This window comes from Polyodon spathula, chromosome 22, assembly GCF_017654505.1.
Source record: "Polyodon spathula isolate WHYD16114869_AA chromosome 22, ASM1765450v1, whole genome shotgun sequence".
NCBI lineage: Eukaryota > Metazoa > Chordata > Actinopteri > Acipenseriformes > Polyodontidae > Polyodon > Polyodon spathula.
The window spans coordinates 4,642,529-4,668,580 of NC_054555.1; the positions used below are offsets into that span (position 1 = coordinate 4,642,529).

General features: G+C 37.0%; 1 protein-coding gene across 3 annotated transcripts in view; it reads left to right on the plus strand.

Moving 5' to 3' along the window:
• Window positions 1-396: 396 nt before the first annotated feature.
• The window catches only part of LOC121296999 (glucocorticoid receptor-like), a 47,902-nt gene continuing 22,246 nt past the window's right edge, over window positions 397-26,052 (plus strand). For 2 of the 3 annotated variants that reach the window (XM_041222994.1, XM_041222996.1), the window contains exons 1-2: window positions 397-961; window positions 3,219-4,372. In XM_041222994.1, the coding sequence (XP_041078928.1) occupies window positions 3,243-4,372 (1,130 nt within the window). In that variant the 5' untranslated portion in view covers window positions 397-961; window positions 3,219-3,242. The other variant, XM_041222995.1, reaches the window with a different exon arrangement.

The window sequence follows — 26,052 nt, forward strand, 5'->3', positions numbered from 1 at the left end:
TCTGCCTGGTGGATTCAAATGGTTCTTCTTTTCAATTATATACGTGCGATGGTAGATTTGGCTATGGACTGCACTGCGTCATAACATTCCAGCCTATCTAGTCTCAATAACCACCTGCCTTGAAACTTTTTAATTTTTTTTTATTCTTTCAAAGGATTTTTAGAGCGTTATTACGTCGCTATTTTACCGAATGCGTTAAGTGTAGAAATTCTCCAAAACATTTCACAAGGAGTGGCATAAGGGTTCCAGCCAGGGCTCTTATTTTGGCGGTAATATCTTCCTGTGTACAACTTAAGCAACCCCCTTCGTGTTTGTTTGTTTTGGGTGGAGGGGCGGTGTGGGGACGGGGGGTAGATCCCCATATCCTTACAAAATCCCCATATTTAAAATCGAGTCCCATATCTTACAAAAACAACAATTGCTTGCGTTTCAAACATAGACAGTTCACCATAACAAGTTAGCAGCGATCAATTAAAAAAAAAAAAAAAAAAAAAAACACGAATCTGATTAGTTGCAGTGGATGTAGAGAAGCGAAGCAGGCTTAGGTTGTAAGGAGGCTTTATATTTAGCTTGAGTGGGTGTGTACTCTGTTCGGCAAGCGACAACTTAAAATATTTTGTCAACGCGCTTTTTATTATAGGACCGAATTTGTCATAACAACTTTTGAAGTGAAAACAAAAAGTACTTTTGAAGGAGGTATATATATATATATATATATTATATAACTGACATTCAGTACTGAGAATCGAAACAAGACCGACTGGTGTTTTTTTGTATACCCGTGGCCACTGCAGCCTTCCTTACCCGCAGAGAACCTATTTTCGTCTTCTTGTGCAGATACAGCGACAATACTACGGATACTAATTTGATAACTCGTTTGGAGTGACTTGATCTCGCGTTTTCTGCTGAGTGGTGTTGAAGAAATGGACTAGAATCGCCCCGTGTCAGAAATAAAATAAAGGTCTGTATGTTTGATTTTTAAACTAGAGTTGATTACCCTTTCGTCATTCTGTTGCTAATGCTTTCTAAGTAGCTTGTTTGCCTGCATGGCTTAATAACGGCTACAATTAAGTGTCAAAACCATACCGCTGTGTCATTGTCAAATTACAGAACGGCAATGAAGCCGAACTGAAATTCAGTAACTTCATTGAATAGCTTTGTTGACACACGTCATGCGTTACAAGTTTACCATATGTAGCTTGTTAAATTATATGACACATACATTAAGACCCAAATATATTGCCAGAAGAGCTGAAAAATCACACAAGGACAATGCTGGACATAGTTTTATCAGTTTTTTGGTTTGTTTTCGTTTCTCGTGCAAATTAGTACGTTTTAAATGCAGTAGCCCCAGATAACCAACAGGTTGCAACACTGTGTTTGTGGTTTTTGACGCAGGGAATAGGAAGCTCCATTTTGTACAGTTTTGTGGCGGATTAAATGGGTTTCTTTTTCTGGCAACGCAGATAAGTAGCGTTTTCTTGTTTGACGAGTATTGGGAGCTCCCCCATGTGTGCCTTGTATACCGAGCTGTGGACAAGAAAAAAACCAATTTCGCGTGAGACCCTTTCCTTCGGTAAGAACACTGTTGGAACTCTGTATTCGGCGTTGATTGAGCGATAACATTTACTGTAAATATTAACACCAGCTTCGCAGAATGCGCACCGCACGATTAAACTGTAGGATACAGTGGTTTACTAGACATTTCAGAGTAAATAAATCTGGTTTGTTGTTTTAGAGTCAATGTGACATGTTTGACATTTTAAAACCGCTGCAGTCGTGTAAGACGAACAGCGAAAACATGTGACAGATTTGGAAGTTGCATGAAGAGACAACAGAAACTATTTTGAGTCAATGTGACATGTTTGTGTTATGTATTTCTGTCAATAACATTGACTTTAAACTGCGGTGTTTTACTTGTATGCATTGCTGTACGTTTAAAAACAAACATAAGTGCTCTGGTTTTCTAGCATTGAGTTACAGAGAATCCAAATGTCTATTAATTTGTTTTAAACTGACAATAATGGGTAATATTACTTGTTTGGACTGTTTGCGTTTTGTGGAACTCGTCGTAAATAAACAAAGCGACTTTTTTGTTTGTTTGTTTGTTTTGCTCGTCTGCAAACCCACAGGGAGCCCTAACATGCTTGAGTCTGAGGAGTCTTTCAAAATAAATAGTGCACTTAAAGCTTGATGAATAATGGACTACCTAACTACTAAGGCTTTAAATTCATGTAAATGGTCTTAACTTTAACATAAAGTTTTTGTTTTGTTTTTTAACATTCTCATTTATGTTTGTAATATATGTTTATCTTAACTTTTTTTATTCCATGAAGTCACAGATGAAAGCGTGTTCGATAATCACATTCTTGAGGTAAAATGATTCTTCACAGCCTAGGGTTTTGTTGATGTCACCAGATGAGCTGCTTGAATCGCTGGCAGTTAGTATTGTGATGCTTGTTGAGTGACTCGCAGGATATAAGAACTAAAAATTACATATAACTCAACTTTTCCATCATTAAGATGAACATGGACTTTATATTTGTAAATGCACAGTCTTGGATGTAACACAACGATAGACCTAATTTGTTATAACACAGTTCAAATTTGGCTTTGGCTGGTTGCACTGGATTTTGGAAGTGTCTTAGACAGTATGAAAGCGATTTAAGATAAGGCTAAACCACAACACATATTGACCTAAGTTGATTTTAAATAAGAAAGACCAACAGTACGGTTTATGTAAGATACACAGGACACTTTACAAATTCTATGAATGTGCTCATTGGATCAGGAAATGAACACATCCCTTGAAGGGTTTTCTTGTTACCAATATTTCAAACAAGTACCGTTTTAAACGTGTTTGGAGTTTTAATAAAAATTTATATCCCAGTTGCATCAACTGTTTTTTGAGAACATGATAGTCACATATGCCAGTGTTTTTGCTGAACTGTGAATATTTAATGTACTGTCATTTTAGAGGAATACAATCTGCCAGCTGCAGAAAGCTAGGAAATGAAGTTATTAAAAAGAAGACTGATTGATGTAGAGTAGAATTTCTTTTTTGTGTTAATAATTAAATTGTATCTCTGCTCTTTCTCTCTCATATCAGGTGTGTGTATATAGGTAACATGCTACTGGTATTGGATTTTGTTTGTCGGGTATAAAAAATATAACTAGAAAATGTATTTATACTTACAGATGTTTGTATTCTTTTCTAGTTATGATTGCACGAGTGGAAACTAATGGATGAGAGAGCACAGCGTTTTAATGGAGATGAGAGTCTGAAACTTGCAGGGTTTTGTGACAGAGGAGATACAGCTTTCAGGAGTGGAGTAAGCACAATGTCAACTTCCACAGAATCCACAGTGGCTCAAGCGAGCGCCAGTCTACACACAGTTGCCAGTGACATTTCAAATGGAGTAGGCAGCCATGCCCCCCAGAGGGAGCTTATGACAGCCGTTTCTGCCTCCATGGGACTTTACATGGAGGACACAGATTCAAAAGTGATGGGGAGCAACTTGGGAATTCAGCAGCCGCGAACCCCAGGCAGTTTAACTTTAGGGGAAACCAACTTCACTCTATTGGAAGAGAGCATCGCAGACCTAAACAGGTCCTCAGGCGGTATCGATTCACTGAGTGCTGGATCTGACCCGTTTTCGTTGAAATCTGAGGAGTATTTGCCCATGGATAAGAGCGTTCTGGCTCTGGACCAGGATTCCTTTGCACAGGTTGGGAAAGACTCCAGTGTCAGCCCAGGGTTCTTTAATGATGACCAAAACACACTTGACCTCTTGCAGGAGTATGATTTGCCTGTCTCTCCAAAAGGGGAGATGAACGAGAGCCCTTGGAACTTAAATGCTTTCTATGGTGAGGATGATGACTCTTTGCTTTCCCCGCTCACCACAGAGGACCCCTTTCTTGCGGATATAACTAAAGATACCAAACCAACAATAATAAACAACAGTATCTTAATAACTAATAACAGAAACAGTGGGGATCAACAGCTACTTAATCCCCCTGTCCCCACTATAAAATTGGAGAAAGAGCGCTTCATTGAGTTGTCCACACCTGGAGTGATAAAGCAGGAGAATGCAAGCAAGAGCTACTGTCAGATGAGTGGCTCGTCTTCTGACATGTCAAGCCCTCTTACTGTGCCCATTTCTATTTGTGGGGTCAGCACCTCAGGCAGACAGACATACCACTATGGAGTGAGTACCTCTCAGGATCAGAAGCCTGTTTTTAATATGTACCCACCTCTCCCTACCGTGGTTGATGGGTGGAATAGGAGCCAAGGATTTGGGGAAGCTTCTGTGACTCAGACGGGGAATGAAACCTTTTCCATCCAGGGTTTGCCTACTCCCAACTACCTAAGGTAAAAGACACTTTAAATTCCATGTATATTGTGTAGGTCACTGTCTGAAAACATCCTTAGATCTACCTACTTCTCAACCTAGCATAAATGTTGTTTTAGTTAAAAAAAAAAAAAAAAAAAAAAAAAAAAAAGGATTTCATTTAGATGTTTAAAGCAATGCTGTCCAAAAATTTTAAAATTAATATTCTTACCTCACAGAGTTAACTTTATTAGTGCCTCCTCCAAATAAATTGTTCATAGGACCGTTTGGTTCTCCAGTTGTTGTTGTTTTGTTTTTTTTTTAATTTATGTTGTTCAAATATTTCAAATACAACACCATGAACCACTGCATGTTGCTGTAAGAAAACCTGTACTAAAAAGGCTAGTGCTAATATGAGGTGAGAAAGTTACGCTGTGCCCAGAACATCATCATCAGAACAGTTCACGGCATAACTGGACCAGCACTGGCTCATTTCATTCTACAATTACTAGGACATTTGATGCTACAAGTTAGTTAAAACTAAGCTGCATTTTGTTTGGAATCCATAAATTTCGTAATTTTGATATAAAATCCATGTTTTGATGTTTCAGCAAATGTCCAAACTGGTTTATACTGCAAGGAAGAGGATTATTTAGCTTGCCAGTAGTGTCTATTTCCATTGTGTTTCAGACTGCGCTTCACAAATGATGTTTTCAAAAACAAAACAAACTATCCAAGATAGCAGGTTTTGTTTTCCATTTGGGGAACATGTTGCAGTGTACCTTTGCTCTATTTCCTTGGCTATGTAGGTTAAAGACGTTTTCTTCGTTGTGAAGCAATGCATATTTGTGGCAAAGTTAGAAGCTAGAGAATGAAATTATAATTTTGTAATGAATGTAATTTTTCTATAACTATATATATATATATATATATTTTTTTGGGGGGAGGGGGGGGGGGGGGGGGGGGGGGGGAGGGGGAGGGGGGGGGGGGGGGGGGGGGGGGGGGGGGGGGGGGGGGGGGGGGGGGGGGGGGGGGGGGGGGGGGGGGGGGGGTAAAATGGACTGCAAGTTCGTGGAAAAGAAAAAAAAAACACAGAAAAAAAAACAAAAAACAAAACCAACAATGAATTAAAACGGAATTGCTTTGGCTAAAAGTAGTCATTAATTCCTTAATCAATGTACCACTTTAACACCTAGAATTTTTAATACTTTAAATATAGAAGTCCTTAGGTCAAGATCCTGTTTTCTTTTTCATGGTATGTGTTTTGTGTCACAGTCAGAGCTGAGTGGAATGAAAATAGTATTTTAATTGAGCCTTTTTCTGTTACACCAAGACAGAAGTCCCAGCAGAAATTATATTCTGTGTTTAGCTGTCAAGTCAACATCTACGGAAAGGTTTGGAAACCCACAGCTACATGTTCATGTCTAAATCCAGTTGTACTAAGTCTGGTTTAAGTCTCAACTCCTAACAACATATTTAAGTCACTTGTGAAAGCAGTGTACGGGCTATACAATCTCTGACTGAACCTGTCTAGAAAAATAATATCTTCAGGAAATACAGGTATGAAAACAGGGCCTTCTGTGTGTACAGATCACAACTATCTCAGTACAGAAATATAGTTGCAATAAGTACCAAATCAGAAACATAAGTGAAAGGAATTATACATATTAAGTGGTAACTGTGTTTTAATTCAGGCGAGCAGGGTAAATGAAAATCCTTTTTCATGAACATGTTCAATAAATAAATAACAAAACCCAGTTCATTATTACCGGCCGCTGGAGTCTTTATTTGTCAGTTCAGATTACAGTAGGAGGTGGAGGGGTGTGTTATTAGCAGGCCACGTCTACAAAACCTGACGGACCAAATTTGGTTCTTAGCTTGAGTGTGCAGCCATCCAAAACTTCAGCTAAAACATTTGGGTCTGGCAAGACCTGCGATTTTGTACGCTTTTTTTTAATTTGTGCAATAGAGGTGGCAGAATTCCAGTCCTGTAAACATTGCAGAATAACTCATTTACAGTGATTTGAAGCGGTGAGGTGGGATAGCAGGCTGATGATAATGTTTGATTGGTTTATACTCAGTATTTTAGTAGGTTCAGATGGCCTTTTATTTGGGCGTGTTGGAAGCCTGTACACTAACTACAGAAAACAAAACTGAGCTGCTTACAATTACAAAGCACAATCCAGGGACCAACTAAAACCACCATTCAGAAATGGCATGAATAAACTTGGGTGGATATTTTGTTGTGACACAAAATGGTCTACAATAAACTGTAACAAAATAGCAAATTGGTAACATTCTGAACGAACTGAGTTGCAACTAGACATTATGAAAGGCTTAATGTAAAACGTGTTCACATATTAAATTGACCCCCTACCCTACCCAACCACCAAAATCTAAGGTTATGCATTCCGGTTGGATGAGTTGCAGAGATTAGTGTGGTATTTTGAAAATTTCTGTACAAAGTTTTCATTTGAGGACATTGAGTCCTTGTTTATTTGTGAAACAAATTGCAGAGCCAAAATAATTTACTGTCTAATACCTTGTTCTCTTTGTGGCCTACCTAATGATGTGCTCTGATGCAGCTTTACTTTCTTTCTCTGTGGACTTTCTTTCTCTCTTTGTGTATTTTGTATTTATTTTTTATTTTTTAGACTTGAACTGTAACAGGAAACACGAGTCTAAAGACAGGCTTTCCTGCTGGGTTGCACACGCACACACACGTACGTCCTAACTGTACAGTACAAGCTCCAGAGAGAGGCTTGAGAAAGTTTTCTGAATTCAGTGACCAGGTCTCATGACTAATGAAAAATGCAAGCTTATTTTTGGATGGATGTATAGCATAGGCTATATTTTATTTTATTTTTAACATTTGAGTAAACTATACGTAGCACTGAAAATGTCGATTTATTGCTGCCAGATGTGTTCAATGAACTGATATTTGGAAATGAAATAATGTTTGTTTTTCTGACAGCCTAAAGTTGTGCTTGGACAGCATTTCTCTGCTTTGTTTATAGTTTAAATTGGTCTGCTTTCAGTTAACCTCTCAGATTGCAATTGGACTTTGCAATAACTTTATAAGGTTGTATTATTCATTTTGTAACTCTGGTCAACTTACTTTATATTCCCACATGTCTGCTTAAACAGACCACTGTTTTGTGCAAGAATGTTTTTTTTTGTTTGTTTTTTGTTTTGCTTTTTATTCGCTGAATTTGCATTAGAAATCAAAATCGGTAACATCAGTTAAGAATAAAAATCGAATTAGATTTGTAATGCTGATGTTTCAATTAATGATTTTACCCTGGACAGATCATTTTGTTTAAGAGACTTGTTTTAAAGCCTCTCCATGTGTGCTTTACAGTGTGATTTAATGAAAAGCATGGATTTAGTTTGCTTCCATTATCCAGAAATCTAAAATCTCAGAGGGAGTTTCACTGAATGGAAGTCATTCTTATGTGATTTTAGCTTATCATTTAAATGCAATAACTCTTTCAATGAATACGATAAATAGTTGTACATGAAAGATATAGTGTTAATAAACAGTAGTGCAAACCATTGCATGTATGTGCCTTTACAAGTTATTGTGTTGGACAACATAGAGCTGAAGAGGTAGAAGGCAGTACATATCTATTATGAATCCACCAACAAAACTTTTAATATGAACTGTCATTAATTTCAATACTTTGGAGTGCATATATTTCTTATACTAGGGTTAATAAATGAAAACAGGAAAACGACATGTTCGCACAAAATCCACACAGAAGCCCATCACATGTTTTATTTTCATGATTGTACAGTAAATTTACAAAAAGGGATGAGCGTTCATTCACATTAAAATGAGCTAAGCAGCTAAAAATAAAACTTGCTTTTACCCAACTCTGACACGTGATTGGCTGAGCTAAGGAAGACTCTTGTGCGGTTTTGATACTGTGGGTATACAATAGGGCTAGGGGTGCACTAGTTTTCAAGATACTGACACCTGCAATGTTTGATTATGTTTGTTACTGAAGAGCCACTCATTTTCTTGTAATGTTTGATGTCCTCTAGAAGTCTAGAAACCATGCCATTAGACGTTTTAGTTCACAGGCAGTTATGTTAGTCATTATAATAGTTCTAAAATAGTACGAAAAAGTACGTGACCTGAATCCTGGGAAATACATTTCAAAGTACTCATCTAAGACCCATTTAAAATTAATCATACATTTATTAGATCACTGTCCTCTGTTGTGCTATTATGATGATATTAAACGGCAGAATCCCGGGTGGGCTGTGCAATGTTCTGTTATTAATTTGTGCTTTGTTACTAAACAAAGATAATTTGAAATATGTTGATAAAAGGGTTGTTTTCAAATTTCCACAACTTCAAAATGGTAGACCAGTTGTCTTCACCTTGCAACTGTGGTTTTTGCTCTTTGTTTGTTCAGAACTGCAATATTATGAGCAGTGCTGCCTGTATGCTTTGATAAGGTTGTCACGTGAGTAGCATTCAGTATTAGTAATTTTGAATGAAGTGGAGTGAGATGTTGCACAATCTATTGGAGCATGTGGCTTTTTTTTTCATCAAGGTGTGTATTTTCCTGTCTGCAGCTGCATTGCATTACACACTTTACAGTATACTGTATTTGTTATGAAGGGCTATGGAGCGAAAGAAAATGGAGTGCATTTCACTTTTGCAGGTGGAAAGAGGTTTGTTAGTGCTTTGGGAGTAAGTGTGGTATGGAGTTAAGCAGTTTGCCACTACAAGTACAGATATACTGTACCGTGTTTACCTTCACTGTGTTAGGGCAGAGGTCCAGATTGTTGGTGGTTTATTAAAACAGGAAGCCCAATGAGTCATCATTTATATAATTATTTAGAGCAAAGTGGAGGGGGCTCACAGACCTGTATGATTTGTGCGCATAGTACCTGCAAATTCTCCATAGTAGGTGCTATTTGCATCTTTGAATAACCTGGTCAGAAGAAAATGTTTGTCACTGGCGTTATAGATACTGAAGTATGTATGCTTCGGGGTAACTGAACTGAACTGGACCTGCACTTTGCAGAGACCACTGAGTGTTTCGATGACTCCTATCCTTTTGCCAGATGGGTAATCCAATGCATCTCTGTGAATTGCAGTCTTTTTATTCCACTTGCTCATTTTCTGTTACTGTTGTATTTTTTTTGTTTAGTGAAGCACAAATCTCTCTTTATTTTAAAGTACACTTTTACAAGTTTTGTCAGCCCAGGGAAGAGAAAAATTGATTCAGTCAGTTGTTCAGGTGTGGCTCTATTTATTCTATTTCAGAGTCAAGTGAACAGGAATGCATCATTCACATTTTTGTAATCTGCTCCAGGTCATCCTGGGATTTTTATTTACAGTTTATGAGAACACATTGTACCGTATAGAAGTCGAGGTAGGACTGGCAATGCTAGTTAGTCTCAAAGTTATACCAAGAAATAAAGAAGTGCTGTGTAACTGGCTTTCAGTAAGTTTCCAGCACTTTAACATTTCACCACAAAGAGGCTACACAGAAATATTGGAATATTGACAGCTATTCTATCACTCTGTGTTGTTTGAATGAACAGTGTACAGTGTGAGTAAAAAAAATAAAAAATAAAAGTAGGAATATTCACTCTTGTCCTATAAAGGCAGGAATTTAGCATATGGTTGGTAACCTGACATTAATTGCTGTTGGAAATGGGTCAAAGTTGGACCTTATAAGTGACTCACAGAATTTTGCTCTTGATTTGCAGTAGGTTTTTTTTTTTGTTTGTTTTGTTTTCTAGTTTTTCTAATAGTCCTGGAATTTGAGAACCAAACCCAATTGCCTTTGAATACATTCATTATGTAAATATTCTGTTAAGTAAGTAAGACAGCAGTTCTGTAATGGACAAGCCTGCCTGGAAAAGTTTTTAGTTAAGTGGATTTGCACAAATATTAAATATTGGCATGACCTTTGAAACCTTAGAACCTGTGCACTGGCTGCTGCCAAATTTGAAGTGGATTAAGTTACAGGAGGACATATTAAAGACCATTTGTTGTTATTGGTATTATGATTGATAATATTTTTTTACTTTGGCTTTTTTCTTCATATTCTTCAAGGGTCACTGAAAGCTTTACATCATAACTTAAATCCCTTTTGTTTTAATGCCGTCATTAAAAGGTGGGTGAAAATCAGGCATGTGGCCTAAAAATCGTTTTATTTTTTAGCTGAGTTAGCTCCTTATTTCAGGATGCACAATTCAGGTCACATTGGTATCAATCTATTGAATTACTGTCAGATCTGTCCTGCATTAGATGCAAAGGATTACTTTTTTTTTTTTGTCTGAAGTCAAAAAGGATTATGGTCAACTGGAAAGAGATGAAGCCAGTAATGTTGAAGGGGGTGATATTAAACGGAACACTGATTTTTATGAATCGTCTGCCGGAATCAGCCACAGAAATCAGCGGACAGCAGAACACAGTGCAAAGCCGAGGCAATTTTTAAAAGCTTGTAGCTCGTTTGGATGAAGAAAATGGATGAGGGTAGGGGTAGGCCAAGGAATAATCGGCTGTCGAGGAGTTGATATGTCCTGGATACTTCGATCACTGCGGCTTGAGAGACATTTGGGGGCAATACTTTAGAGAATTGTTATGGGTGAAATTACTAGGAGGTTGGAAGAGTTGCTGGGAAGGATTTATTTTTTTGTAATCGCGCTGTAAACAGTAATCCTTTTGGATTTTGTAATCTGACAGGAGAGCAGATTGCTTCCCCCTTCTAACAATAGAAAGCTGTCTAACTATTGTTGGATAACGATGGTAAACACACACCCCTTTTTGCAAATATTGTTCTGTTTATAAATAATTTGGATTAGTTGTAATAGCTGGGAAATATATTTTAATATTAGTTTGTTTTTATCCTCCATGATTTCTCCCAGGTTTTTTTTAAAAGAATGTATACTATTTGTGGGGTTCGTAAGTAACGTATGGATGGCCACAGATGTCGACACAGGTGGATTGCAATTGGGTTATGTGGGATGCTGGTTAAAGGATTGGAATTCCTTTGGAGGCACCAAGCCAACTGCAGCATTTGGATCAAGATGGCAGTTGAAGGATGGGGTGTGTACTCATGCACACATTGCTCATGCAAAGATTCATTTGAGATTGAACTGCACCCAAATATGACGTTTTTCTAGAACTGGGCTGTCGACAGATGTAGAGCTCGCTTATGCGGTATTAATTATTAAATGAAAGCTGTGGTTACTGAGTATATTGCTATTATTATTATTATTATTATTATTATTATTATTATTATTATTATTATTGATCAAACAATTTTATACAGCATTAGGAATGTACTGTAATTGAAATTACTGTCTATTTGGAAAATATTTTTTTAAATACTTCTGTCCATGTGTCTATGCTAAATCTGATCTGAGCTGTTTTCCCTCCGTGGTAGCCTGCATATCTTTCTACCAGCAAGTAATTCATCAAACGCCTACAGATTCAAGTCTGTTGAGTCAAGTCAAGTTTATGGCTAGGTTTTCAAAGAATACTGTAAGTCACACAGCAAAGAGCTAACACACACACACACACACACACACGCACACACACACACACGAACTGCAGTTACCATTTAATTTGAATAGAATACTCTACAGCGGAATTGAAGAATTATAATTGCTATTTATTTGATAAAAATAAAAAAGGCTGTTTTAGTTAGGTCCTGGAAAATCTAATCAAATGCCACATGACTTTCATCATTTCCTTAAACAGATCATATAGAATTGAATGCACATAAAGAAAATTGTATTTTCAGGTCTTACTGATTTAAAAAAAAATACAATTAAAAATGGAATTCCTTAGCAGTAATTACAAGGGTCACTCCAGTGTACCAATAGCTGCACTGGCAATGCCTTGAGACGCATTTAACCCCATTTACTTTCAGCAGGCTTAGCTGAATTGCAATATGTTCATTTGTTTGTCTGCTTAGGCTAGCAGACAGCATTAGATTGAATTGACCAAACTATACATAGCCGGCATGTCTGTTTTATTACATATAGTAATATATAATAGAATATATGTATATTGCTGTGGCAAAGTGGCTAGTGGAGGGGAACAGGTAAAACGGTGATGCGATGCAGGAGTGACAGGCAGACAACAGTTTCCAGTGCAAAGGTGCTTTTATTTATAATCCAGGTCAACTGTTAAATAATAAATCCCCGGCTATACACAACAATGTGTAAAGAACGGGGATGGCGTAAAATCTTGGGCACAGTCCCGATGAAAAGTTGAACACACGGTCACCAGTCCTGGGTGACTGTATGTGCCTCAACTGAAGGGCATTTGCTTCTAATCTGAGAAATGGCGTAAAATCTTGGTGCTGCTCAATATGAATGAGTTGGGCAGCCTGATTCTAATCAAACCAAAGTCAGATGTCTGGCCAATAGGACTACAATGCCTGGACAAGGGCTGCCAGTGTTTTGTTTTTGTAGTTTGTTTTGTTTTTTTAAGTGTGAAGCTGAAAAATCTTGGAAGTGGAAGTCTGAGAACTAGATACAAACACACCAGAACTGCACACTCTTTTGTTGCTGTGAGAGATCCAAGCCTAGAACTTGCTCCCTCAAAACCGCTACATAAAGTTTAAATCTGTAAGTGAATCCTCTGTGAGGCACTGTACAATATATAGACACAGATAGTTACTGAGAGGACTTGAAATAACGTCTGCTGCCTGTGGGGCTGCCTCCCACAATTGATAGAAATGGACCACAGTAAATTGCTTTAACATAGATTTTTTTTTTTTTTTTTTTTTTTTGTGGTAAATGAATCGACAGCAGCAATGACTTTAAGAAAAATAAAAATTAAATAAAATTCATCCCTTAGGAAACAATCCATGCTCTACCCGTATGTGTTAATCCTCTCGGGGTTTGAATTGCCCTTATCTCAAATGTCCTCTCGCAATTGCTTGCTAATTTAGGTTCTTTAGTTTATTGGTTTTACAGCCTACTGTGAAGCGTATTGTCCAATAGACTTCATTTCTCTTTGAATGGCTGGTCTTTAAAAGATTTTCACAGTCAACAAAGTGAGGGAAGTTTCACTTTTCCTGTGCCAAGCACCAGGGTACGAGGTTAATGAAGCGTGTAACAGTAATCATCAATAAGTGCTTCTGGGCGTGCCCTAATATTCTGCTTGTCAGCATCTAACTTTAAAACGGCTATAAAGAGAATTAAAGTCGTGCAAATCCCGTACTTTTATAGTGCTTGTCTTTTGTTGTTATTTTTTCCACCAAGTAAACTTGAAAAGCCTCCCATACTCTTAACATGTCAGTACTGTAATTAATCCACAGTGCTGAGTGATTTTAGTTTTCTTCTATTGCTTTCCCACTGCAATCAAAATAACAAAGGTAAGAACAAAAAGTAATTATGAAGGTTATTTGATCGCAGTAAACACTTTAAAACTGCAGTTTATAGTTCGAAAGCATCAAGAACCATTAATACCATGTATGCTTGGTCACTAATTGTGGTCTTTCTTTCTTACCAAAGCCCCAGTTCCCACCTGCACACTTGTATATGAATGAACCTTAAACTTGCACACCTTCCATTACTTACACATTTAGTCACAAGCAGAAATTATTATATTCAATGCAAACAAATGCAAATGCTTCAAAAAAAATTGAAAAAGGTCATATCACAAATGTTCCCTAAAGAATTGCTTCTTGAAAAATACTGTTGGAAACTGTTGGGGGGTACAATATCCCACATTACCAGCTTAAATCAAAAGCTAAGTACAGGCTTTTGTTTGTTTTGAATACACAAAAGAATTATGCTTGCTTAGCGGGCTCCATTTTGAAATAGGACTAATGAGGAGTTTTATGTAGTCATTTGTATTCAATTGGCTTTAATCCTCGAAGTACCTCCCTGTTTTTTCTTTTTTTTTTTTTTTTTTTTTTTTTAAATCAGTGACAGGGTATTAAAGCTTGATTTAACATTAATAGCTGTCTCTGACATGATTCCAGTGTGGCATATTAAGTGATGCAGGATAAACTTATTTATTTGTACTACAAATATAATTAAAAAAAAAATTAATTAATTTAACATTTGTTAATATTGATGCATAGACTAATTTAGATAGAACACCCCCATAATACTCCACCTTGCTAATCTACAAATGTCTTGGTTTGCCTGCTAAAACTTATTAATCAGGTGCAAATTAACTTGCAGTTCATCAGCTTTAAGGAAACTGTATGCTCAAGTCTGATTTGTATGCATTCTGAGAGAAATCATGAATGTTTTCTTAGTGTTTTTTATTTGTTGTTTTTTTTTTATAATTTTGATTTTGTAGTGTGTTTTGTTTTCTATTATTTTTTATCACCACTCTTCAGATAACAGTGTGCGGATCATTTTGGACTTAATTACTTCAAGTATTTGGAAATCTACGCACCTGGTTTTGTTTGTTTGGACTTTGCTTTTAAGACGCAGTAAGGAGTTAATTTAAAACAAGTGCAAAGGTTAACATCCAAACTGTGTTCTGGAGTAATGGGGAAGATTCTCTACTCCAAATTGGTGCAAAGCAAAGAGGCACGTTTCAAACAACGCTTTCAACGTCAGGGTGTTTATGTATCGACTCTGTATATAAAATCCCCGAAGTCGAATTTAAAATATAAATATATATATATATATATATATATATATATATATATATATACTATATTATATAAATATATATATATATGAATCATATATTGCTTTGCTTAGTGGACCAATCATGGGATATTAAATGAAAACATTTTTTAGTGCCTTACTTGCTGCTTTTGTCACAGAATAGTTTTTCATTGTATTCTGCAAATGGGAACTAGAGTTATTACGTGGAATTAGTTATTAAAAAAAAAAAAAAAAAATAGAAACTAATACAGTTTAAATCTTGACAATCCTATGGTTTTCTGGTACCCACTGGGCTTCCTACATTACTCAAATTATTGGTGCTAATCATACTTTTTAAATCTCTTTAGTTGGCTTGTCGTATAAAGCTTGCTTTGTTTTACCATAGCCCCCATTTTGCTATTTTTATCAATGCTGGAAGAACCAGTTTGACAAAGTATTGAACTTTTCACGCTGTGTATGAGTAGTGCTTCTGCAAATGCTCACAGGTTTGTTTTAAAGCTGCTTTCTCTTGGTGCCTGCAGTATTCAGATCTCAGATCTGCCATACCTGGCAGGCAGTTAGGGTTTGTTTTACTTGCAATCCTAGGTCCAACTTACTGAAGAGACATGTCTTTGTTTCACCGCCCAAGTGCAGCCAGTAAGAACCTGTATAGCCTTTTTCACAGATGAGACCCCAGACACTGTGAATGAAGAATCTAATGCCAAGATTTACCTTCTGCCTCATAGCTGCACGACTCTTAAAGCTTGCTCCCCCCCAGCCCCCACCCCCCCCCCAAGCTTGAGGAGCTTGCTGTATAAGTATTTATTTGTCTTTAAAAAGTATGGACAGTGTGATAAAGTCTTTAAAAATATGACCCATGTTTGCCCTTTCAGCAATCTTATTTCAAGGATTATTTGCAAAACAGTTTAGTGAGCTTTGAGAACATACCTGTTTCTCAAAAGGCCTTCAGGATTGTAAGCATAAAGGAATGTGAACTGCTCCAATGAAAAGCTTTTTGGTAATGTGCCAGTTGAACAGTGTTTTGCATTTGCCTATTTTGTGTCAGTTTCACTTAAGTCATGTTTTGTGACCCAACCCCCCCCGTCAGATCGCTACAGATTTAAGTTTTGCAAAGTTAATGTTTTATTGTATCTCTGGAAATATTAAATAAGTGCAAAATCAATATTAAATAACTGCAAAACCATCAAATCAAATGTTCTTAAAGGTAATTCTGGTGAGCTTGAGTAGGTTTCGCCATGTAACTCATGGAGTTACAACACTTGTGTTCACGTGAATAGGATTCTGTTGTTTAATCCAGCAGAATAAATTCTTTGTCTTGCATCTTGTTATACCAGCAGGACAGCTTGTTCCCAGTCATTCCCGGAGTAATGTTCTGCAAGGCAATATTAGAGTATAAATCACCACATTCCAGAATACCAAGAGATTTTAAATGTACACATTGAAAATCTGTTCTTGAACAAAGACTAAGGAATCTCTCTTATCGGCCTTTACCCCTCCGAGATACAACCCAACTGAATTTTAGTTCAGCGTTTCACAGAACCTGGCACTCCCTGGATTGCACCTATCCAAGGTTTTTTCCCCACAAAGCCAAACTTTGCCTTTTTTAATAAGCAGTAACAACTACTGTAAGGAAATAAGCAACCAGTCCAACAGTTTGTACAGAGAATTCACAGCAGCTTGAATTAGACCAGGTTCACAGCAGTTGACTTGACACAATTGCACAACCATCTTTTTCTGTTTGTTTTAAATGACACTGATTTACAGTGGGATTTGTACAGTACAGAAATCTTTGTTTCACAGCAATATTTCCTTGTACAAAATCATCCATATATAAAATGAAACATTTGAAGGCTTATGAAGGAAAAAATAAGTTAAACATTGACAGATCTGTCTCTGATTGTTCTCTTTTATTTCAGTCTAAAGAAGTGGTTTATGCCAGATTGAACACATTTTGATTCCCTGCCAGTTCCGACTGGCACACACACACACACACACACACACACACACAAAAAAAACACCTTTTAAATTGATTCCCAATATAAACATTATATCATTGTCATACAAAATGCCTCCTGTTTGCTTGGTGTAAATAATATAAGGGCAGAAGCTGTATCTCTTCCAGGTAATATGCTGTAACCTTATTTTTAAAATGATGTGCCAAATGATTTATTTATTTATTTTAAATATGGCCTCAACCGCTGCACACCATAAATGATCAGTCTGCCTCTGCAGTGGCAGATCCTCTACGTTTTCAGTTGTCCAGTTTTACCATTTATCCCAGTTTGAGAGAAGTGTCACATTGTGTCCTTCTGTGCATAAACTTGCCCGATCAGAGGAGCTTGCAAAGTCTGTTCCAGCCAAGACTTTCAGTGCATGCTGGTTTTATAAAGTTTTAATATGTAAATATAATTCCATAGCTTGATTTACTAACTTAAGAATATTTTTTTTAGTTAACTAAAATTGTCTTTCATGTATCGCAACAAGGTTGTAATTAAAGCCATAACCTTTTTTTTTCCATTCTATTTTTTTTTTTTATTAGTTAATTCATTAATAAATAGACTACTTTCTCATTTCCTAACATAACTTCCCCTTCGAAACACGGTTCTCATGTGAGCAGCTCTGTACGAGCTCCTGTCAGCTCTTGAGTTTAGAACCATTTTGTAAGTGGCTTTCTATTATGGATAGAAAATGACAGCAGAACAGTGCACTGTTTATTCCACATTGAATCTCAGTAGGTTAAAAGCCGGACTGGGCTCCTTACTTTGTTCCAGCAGCAGTCATGTTGCCAGTTAATGAAGTTGGTTGGCCCCGCCACCTAGAGACATCCAAAGTGATCTTTCTTTAGTTTTGAGTCTAAGCTGCGCAGTTCACAGCCAAGGATTGTATTCCCCTTTGTCGTGTTCGGACTGCTCTGGTCCTGATCTCATGTTGTACAAATCCCCAGGCTTCAGGAGTTACCAGTCTGTGATTGACAGTATTACTGCATTTACAGAACGCTTGCAAAAGTAGTGAGTAAGTGTGGAGCTTATTATATAAAGTGGCACTGAAAAGAAATTGCATTATAAAATGTGCCAAACAGAACTAATTTCAGCTTCACCTCTAGTGCTGTAATGTAGTTGACTGGTGGTTTAAAAGGGGATGCACAATGTACAAGTTTCTACCAAATTCCTTTTTACAAGACTATGGCATTGCTGTTTAGATTGTCGTTTAGTTTCTTGATAATTCATTGCTATGTGGAGCTGTGTTTTATTTTGTAAAAGTGATACTGCTTTATTTTCTATCATGTGAAAACTGGACACTGCCCAATGCAAACACTGCTCTAAGAAACATCTTGCTGCAAACAAGTATAATGTGTCTAAATGCAGCTTGGCTCTGTTAATCATGAGCAAATGTGTGGGTGGATTAAAAAAAAAAAAAAAACAATAATCTTTCCTGCATTCAAACTGCTCTGTGATGCAAAAGCATTGTACTAATAGCTAACTGACAGTGTTTGCTCAGTCTGCAATTTATCAGTTTAATTTAATAAAGTAGTGAGGTACAAAAGGTTCATCAAAGCTATTAATAATGGTATTTACAGCAGGATTTCTATAAAGCACCTCTGTCGATGGTGACCAATCAGCATACAACTATAGAAATGTAGAAAAGTCTACCATGGAATACAGCATTGATTTAAAAATTTAATTTAGTACAGTTTAGTCAAGGGCAGTTCCACACCTTCACTGTTATTTCTTTTGCTGTTTGTTAGTGTTTCAGAACCACAAAAGCAAATTTGATTAATCTTTCTTATATATTCCAAGAAGGTACAAGATTTCTCCACATGCTGTGGATCTGAGTACTTGAGCTATGGAAGGATTCAGTTTTATAAATGGCTGGGGGTCAAACAGGAGGTGGGCGGGGTCAGCTGGAAGTTGTGATCAGGCTGAGAGTGGGCGTGGCCACAAGGTTGCTTATTGTCAGAACCCATTTTTACATAATGTACCGGTGCAGTACACAATGCATACAGCACTTTCTCCTGCATTGATTGAAACATGTAGCAATCAACATCTCTAAAATGTGAAAAACAAACTACATGGTGCTGCTGTTGTGTGTACATAGCTTTCTTTATTCAAATGTGCGAGCGACTGTTCGTTGCAAACATTTTATCAAATGATTTTGTTAGTCATTGTGCAGCTATTTTGGCAGTCATGGTTAATATTTCTGAGACCTGCTTCAGCCAAGTATAGTACTTTACAGACAATACTAACTCACTTAATTCAGCCCACCACTTCAATACAAAACAAGCACAGACATCTACTTGTCACTTTGTATCCCATGAGGATTTGAATTTGGATGCTGTTGATTAAAGTATAGGAAGTACTGTTTCATCCAGCTGAGTATTGTGGATTTGATTTTTTCAAGTACGATTCCATAGTGTATGGTGCACTGGATAATTTATTAGGTGGTTCTACATGTTTAACAAATGATCTTATGGAGACTTACTTGGGTCTTGGCTAATTTTGACTCTTGTTGCTGTATTGGACCGATTTTATTATTATTTTTATTTATTTTGAGCATTGCACACTGTAGAGAACAGGGACACGCAATGAAACTGTGCTGCAGCAATTACTAACTTGTTCCAGGTGCTGTGAGAATGCATTTTTGTTCCAAGTCAAGCCTATTGTTGATGCACTCCAACTGTACCATTTTGTTTGTGCATTGTTTGGAAGTTTTGGATTTCTAGACACCTGCCTATAATGTACTGAATGAAGCTTGCATTTGAACTATTTTTTTTTTTTTGTCATTAGTTGTGTGTTTAGTGGGAATTTCTGAAATACATTTAAAGTTGTTTTAGTAACTTCAGAACATTATCATTGTAAGATTGCAAAGGACTTGCAGGGGCTTTTATTGAAGCAGACTCAGTATTTTTTGGCAAGCACAATAGCATTCCTTACTTCCCATGAATGTCATTGGTTAACTGGGAGTAAACAACTTACTGTAAATGGGCAGCAAGCCATAGCCTTGCAGTTCGACCCTCAAGGTTGCAAAATGCCTTCCTGCATGTTTCCTTTTTCCTTTTTTCCAGCTTCTGATTCACTGTCATTTTAGTTTTAGTGGTTTCACAATTACCAGTTGTTGGTGGGTTCCCCCCCCCCCCCATAAATTATTAAATATGACATGTATATATTGTTCTGGAAGTATTTTGTGCTGGAGAGGTCTTAGACGTTAGGCAGATAAAATAGAGGTTTCTTCAATTTAAGTGAAGCTTATTCATTGTTCAGAGCATTTCTGTGAAAAGGTTGTCGTTTTGTGCCAACTTGGGTAGAATTTCATTTTTTTTTGTCTTCTAAAAAGGACTTCGATTTAAAGAAAGTTTGCTGTAGGTTTTCTTTATCTCAACCATATATTTTCTGCTAAGCACTCTACTGCAGTTCTGCTAACAGAAAATAAAAAAAAAACGCTTAGTCAGCTCAGTGAGTTTCCCTACTGCTGAATATTAATTTTCACCCTTCTGTCGTACCCTTGACATAGGAGCTGTCTTAAAGGAGTGATAGCAAGTGCGTGCAATCAATTTCTTCAACATTCTCAGGGATGTGCTTTATTATTAAAAAAACAAAGTTAAGATCTGTAGAAATCTTTCAAATACAGCGATACAGATTCATAGTACTTAATCTGTCCCTGTGCTTTCGACCATTAAATCTGACTGCATAAGAGAGGTAGGAGATTGGCTAGTTATAAATGACTCTATTAAGCAGTACATGCAATAATTTATAGGTTAATACATTTAACTTTTTTTTTTTTTTTTTTTTTTTAAACGTAGCACCGTTGATTTTAAATAGTTCACGTTTTTATGACTGTCTGTAATCATGTTCTCTAATTGTTTTTCTTATGCTTGGTTAATAAACTTTTTATTGACCTGAGTCCCTTTTTTGCTGTCTTATCTTTCTCTTCAGGGTCCCACATTGATCTCAAGAGCTTTATAACTCAGTATCTCTATATTTACCCTCATGTTTTTTCAGTTTCATTGCTTGGTTTCACTCACACAGCCAGTTGTCAGGGCTTGCAACATCCTGCATCCTTTCAATGTGCAGGAGAAGGGAAGTGTACAATAAGGTCAGAGAGGTACGGTACAACTGTCATAATGCAATCCATAACCACAATCATTATCACACCATCATGTATTCAGCTAGCTTACAGCAAAGACAGATTATGCTGTTGGAACTTGGAACTTTTTATAATATTATATGTATTTTTTTATATGTATTTTTTTTTTGGTTGTTGTCAAACCACCTTCTAGGTATGCAGCACGGCTATCATTCCTGCATTCATCACATATTTCCCTGCTGAGTGACTGAATATAGTGAACTACATTTGTCTATTTTTAGTTTTATGTTGAAGAAATGTGACTTCAGATCCTAGGACTTAAATTGTAAGGCTAGAAACCTTGATTTCTAGGTTGTGTGTTCGTTTAACAGGGATCTTAACAAGATCAGTTTATTTATTTATTTATTGCATTTTTATATAGAGCTTTTTATACAAAAGTATTGCAAAACACTTTACAGTACATAGTAGAAAAAAAGAACAAACCACAATCCATTTGTATAACAGGTCACACATTCGACTGCCACACTCAGCCCATTTAAATACATATTTAAACAGTATACACATAATACAAAAGCAGCAATTTTAAAGTTACATTAAAACCCACTAAGGTAAGAAAGCCATTTTATAAAAGGGAATTTTTAGTCTTCCTTGATAAACGAAGGCAGAGCATTCCATAATTTAGGAGCTCTACAAGAAAAAGCCCTACTTCCCGTGTTGCTCTTGCTGACCCTAGGAATAATCTGCAGCCCCGCATCCTGTGATCTCAGAGTGTGGTTTGGAAGATATGGGGTCAGTAAGTCCTGCAAATAACTAGGTGCTAATCCGTTCGGGATCTTGTAAGATTGCAGCAAAATCTTAAAATCAGTTCCATACTGCGCAGGGAGCCAGTGTAAAGAGACCAAAACAAGGATAATAGGTTCACTATTAAAAACATTATAATACCAATGACATTTCAACACTATTTTCAGCAGATATTAATGCATTGTACATTGAGCAGCATGTATTGTGCACAGTGCTGCAGGGTGCTCTGCTGTTGCTTGAGCATTGGTTTTTGTTCAGCTGTCCTTTCGCACTGGTTGCTATGGAGAGACACTTACCCAAGCTTTCTCTGCGCATGTTTTTCGAGGCAGTGGCTCATATGGTTTCCTTTTAAAATGCTTTGTTTTCATGTGGTTGTCTTTTTTTTTTCTTTTTTTTTGTTAAATCAAGGTGTCATGGAAATTTTAACCTTTGTCTTAAGTTTGCACAGAAAGCTAAAGTGTATACAGATAGATAGACTATGTCTGTCTGTCTATCTATATAAAAAGCTACAGTTTAACCACTGAATGTGAAATAAGTGAAGGTGTGAACCATGATCGCAGTACATAGAGGTTTTCACCAAACAGTAATATGAAAAGACTTAACTGTCCCTATTAGTTACACCTGAGTCTTACCCCTTCCAAGTAGTTTAGTGTGAAAGTGGCTGTAATGTCCCAGTGTCAAACAACAAAGGAGGATGTAATGGGGGTTCTAATACTCTACACTGGTTTATTACCTTTATTGCGTCATTCAAATTACTCTCAAGTAGTCTGTACTTTCCCAGTACATTGTGTTATCCCTATCTGTGTACATATAAACAGGAAACCCTTTTTCTAATTTTATTTAAAAACAGCCTTCTGATTCATCAGCCTTTGGGAGACATCGAGGCAGGTTGCGCCTTGCGTTAGCTTTAAGTGTGGTACAAAGGGTGTGTTTTCATTTCTGACTGATTTAGAGCCTTGTTTAGTTTGAGCTGCACCACTTGAGAATGTAGCTGTAATAGTAATTGTAGTCAAACAGTTTAGAGCCACAAGCAGGGAAACCTTGCCATGTTTCTTAAACATGCATGAAGGCTTAGCAATTGTGTTGTAGCACAGAAGCGGGCACGCCCTTGCAGATTATTATTAATATTATTATTCATCTTTTTGCTACTTATGTTAGAAAGTTTATCTTTTGTTTAGTATCAACACCTGTAGTGTTCAAACCACTGACCTGGTAGATGGTTAGCTTCATTTTTTTTTTTATTATTATTTTTAACCAGTTGCTATATTTGTGGCAAGGCTGTGCAGTTAAAATAGCCAGAGTGAATATTGACGCTTTTTAAAAAAAAAAAAAAAAACGGTAAAACCATTCAACAGTGAAGCCCAAATCTGCTTAAATGTACAATAACACATTTTATTTAATTGTAATACATTTCACTGTATGTTCTAAATGTAAATGACATTGTAAACCAAGTCAGCTGTCTTATTCTCCACTTGGAAATCATTTCAGTGGTATCAATAGTTGTTTTCTGCAGCGGATTGGGACACGCAGACATGCTGGCATACTGTATTTAAAGCCAGCGGGCAGTTTGGTTTCGCTCTGTGGCAGGGCAGGAGCCATACTACACATGAAGAGGGTTTTTTTTTATGTGTGTTTGTGTAAATATTGTAAATAATTAATGATCCTGATGCTCATACCAGATGTTTCGGTAGCGTGGGCGGTTGTAATCCTGGTGCTTGTTATGGCCTTGCAGCAGCACTGAGGTGTATAATTGGGACCTTTTCATACCCAACGCCCCGCTGGAACACACCTACCTGCTGATTAGGATCCCACAGCTGGCAATCACACACAGGATGTTGCAATTCATGGGAAATGGTATATGCTGCACTGAGTGAGGGACATGATTTGTGTGCCGTATAGCCGGATGTTAACTGACGAAGCCAGTCTCGGACAGATTACCAGTAAAGGTCGAAAAACGCTGGATTGTCAATTTTAAAAACGCTGCTACATTCATCACCATGTCCTTTCTTGGGTTCCTCTCCATGGTATTGATGTAGACAAATCCAATTATCGACTGCTGGGAGTGCATATCTGTATGTCTCACTTTAGATTAGCCCTTCTCCAATTGTCATGAAAGTATCTACAGACCTGCTTGGAGTATATTTAGGTGCCTTGTCTGTCTGTATAGTATTGTACATTTACATGTATCTTTATTTTGTCACTAATTCTGTGAGATGCCCCTATGACAATATTGTTTGGTGGTCTTCTCGAATCACATACTGCATATTGGGTTTTTCTCCAGGGATATTTTTATAGGTGGTTTTATAGCCGGGATATTTTATGGCACTGTGGTAATTTTCAACAAGTTAGTAGTGACTGATATTCTAATCAGGTATGCTTTTCTCAAGTCAGTTTTAAGGAAAATCTGACCGTATTGTACTCTGCAATATAAACCCTTTTATGTTCAGCAACTGATTTGTAATGTGCTTCTCATTTCCTCATTTTCCCGAATACCACAGTTTGCACTTTTCATTAATTTGCAAATATATTAGGAACTTTGTAAAACCACCTGACTTGCTGAACTGTAAAACTGGGGGAACAGAGCTGTGAAGTAAATCGTAGTGAAGCACTCTGAAGAAACCACTTCTGTTTAAACAATAACCATGCAAGTGATTAGTAAGGAAACAGCATAGAGTGTATGTTTAATGTGCACAAGTATTTCAATTAAACACATTGTCTGCATCATGCTACTGTACTGCACAGGTGGGGCAGGCAGAGGGCAAGCAGAATCTCGTCAGCTAATTTGTGTCGAAGCAATAAAAGCAGCAACATTATTAATAATTAATTTTTGCCAAATCACTGTTTTATTTTAGAAGAAATTTATCGTAATTCAACATGTAACAAAACCATGGTTACCAGCATTCTAATTGAAATAACGTTTGGTCACAGCGGAGCTATAGCTTGTATAGATTTAGATCCTACACAGATTAAATTGTCTCAAGTAAACCGTAGAAAACACAGCATGTAAGTGTGTATTGCGCAGACGTAGCATAAATTTATGAGTAAAAATAATATGCACAGAACAAAACATTAGATAGTTGAACAGAACTAACTTGCACTTAATAAACATCTGAGCTCTCCCTCTCCTGCTTCAGCACAGCTGGACTCAGTCACTGGAAGGCAAGGCAGACAGGCCTGCCTCGTCCTGCCGCGGAGCCTTCAGCCATCTGTTAGGTGTCAGTGTTTTCCTCTTGCGCCCATTTTTAAATCAAACTAGTAACTGTCACTGTATACCTATAGCAAAAGCTTACGTACACCTTAACCTGTTAATTTCAAAGTAGGCGTTTTGAATGACGGCGCTGTAGCTGGGAAATGAAAGTGCACACTCTGTGCAGGTCTTGATGATTGAATGTCATTTAAGTGAATGAGAGCATTGTTGCGCTGCTTCAGTCAAAGAGATCTGTCAGAACAGGATGAAATGACAGTGATCGGGAAACCACAGTACTAACAGACTGCTGAGGTGATCAACAGCGACCCCCAGCCATTCAGAGCGAAAAGGAGACAGTAAGTATTAAAAATACACAGACACGAGATGATTTCTAAATGATTATTTTTGCTAAGAAAATAAAAAATAGCGAGTGGTCATACCAACGTTTATCCTATATAAATTTATTTCCATCACACTCATATTTTTGGGGAATTTTATGTTTAACGAGCTTTACCGATTTTAATATCAAAGTAGCAAGTGTGTGTGTGTGTATATATGTATGCTTATTTTCAACACTTGATTATTGTGCCCTTGTTTCCAAGTATTATACTTTCTGTCGTTTTTGATTACAATTACCTTGACCATCGAGAATTCAAACCAACTGAATGGTTTATTTATGTATTGCAATAAATTTTTTTCTGCAAAAATGCTGAGTTGGCAAACTAGGGATTTGCAGCCATAACTTAATGTTGCTCTTGCTTTGCAAGGATCTTAGACTGGAGTACAGTGTTTCTCCCGCTTCACCTCTCTGTGCCCTGTGTGGTTTATTAATTCAGTGGCATGGTTCCAAGAATTTGAAAATGGCAGCCTTTTCAGTCCAGGCATATGTTACTTAGAAAAGCAGGTCTCTGCAAGTCACACTGAAATGCATTAGCTGCTCAGATTTGATTGTTTACCAAACTAGTATCATTCACTAACCAATGCTTTCTTTTTGCAGTTCTGCAGCAATGAGGGCCTCATGTTTACTGCTTT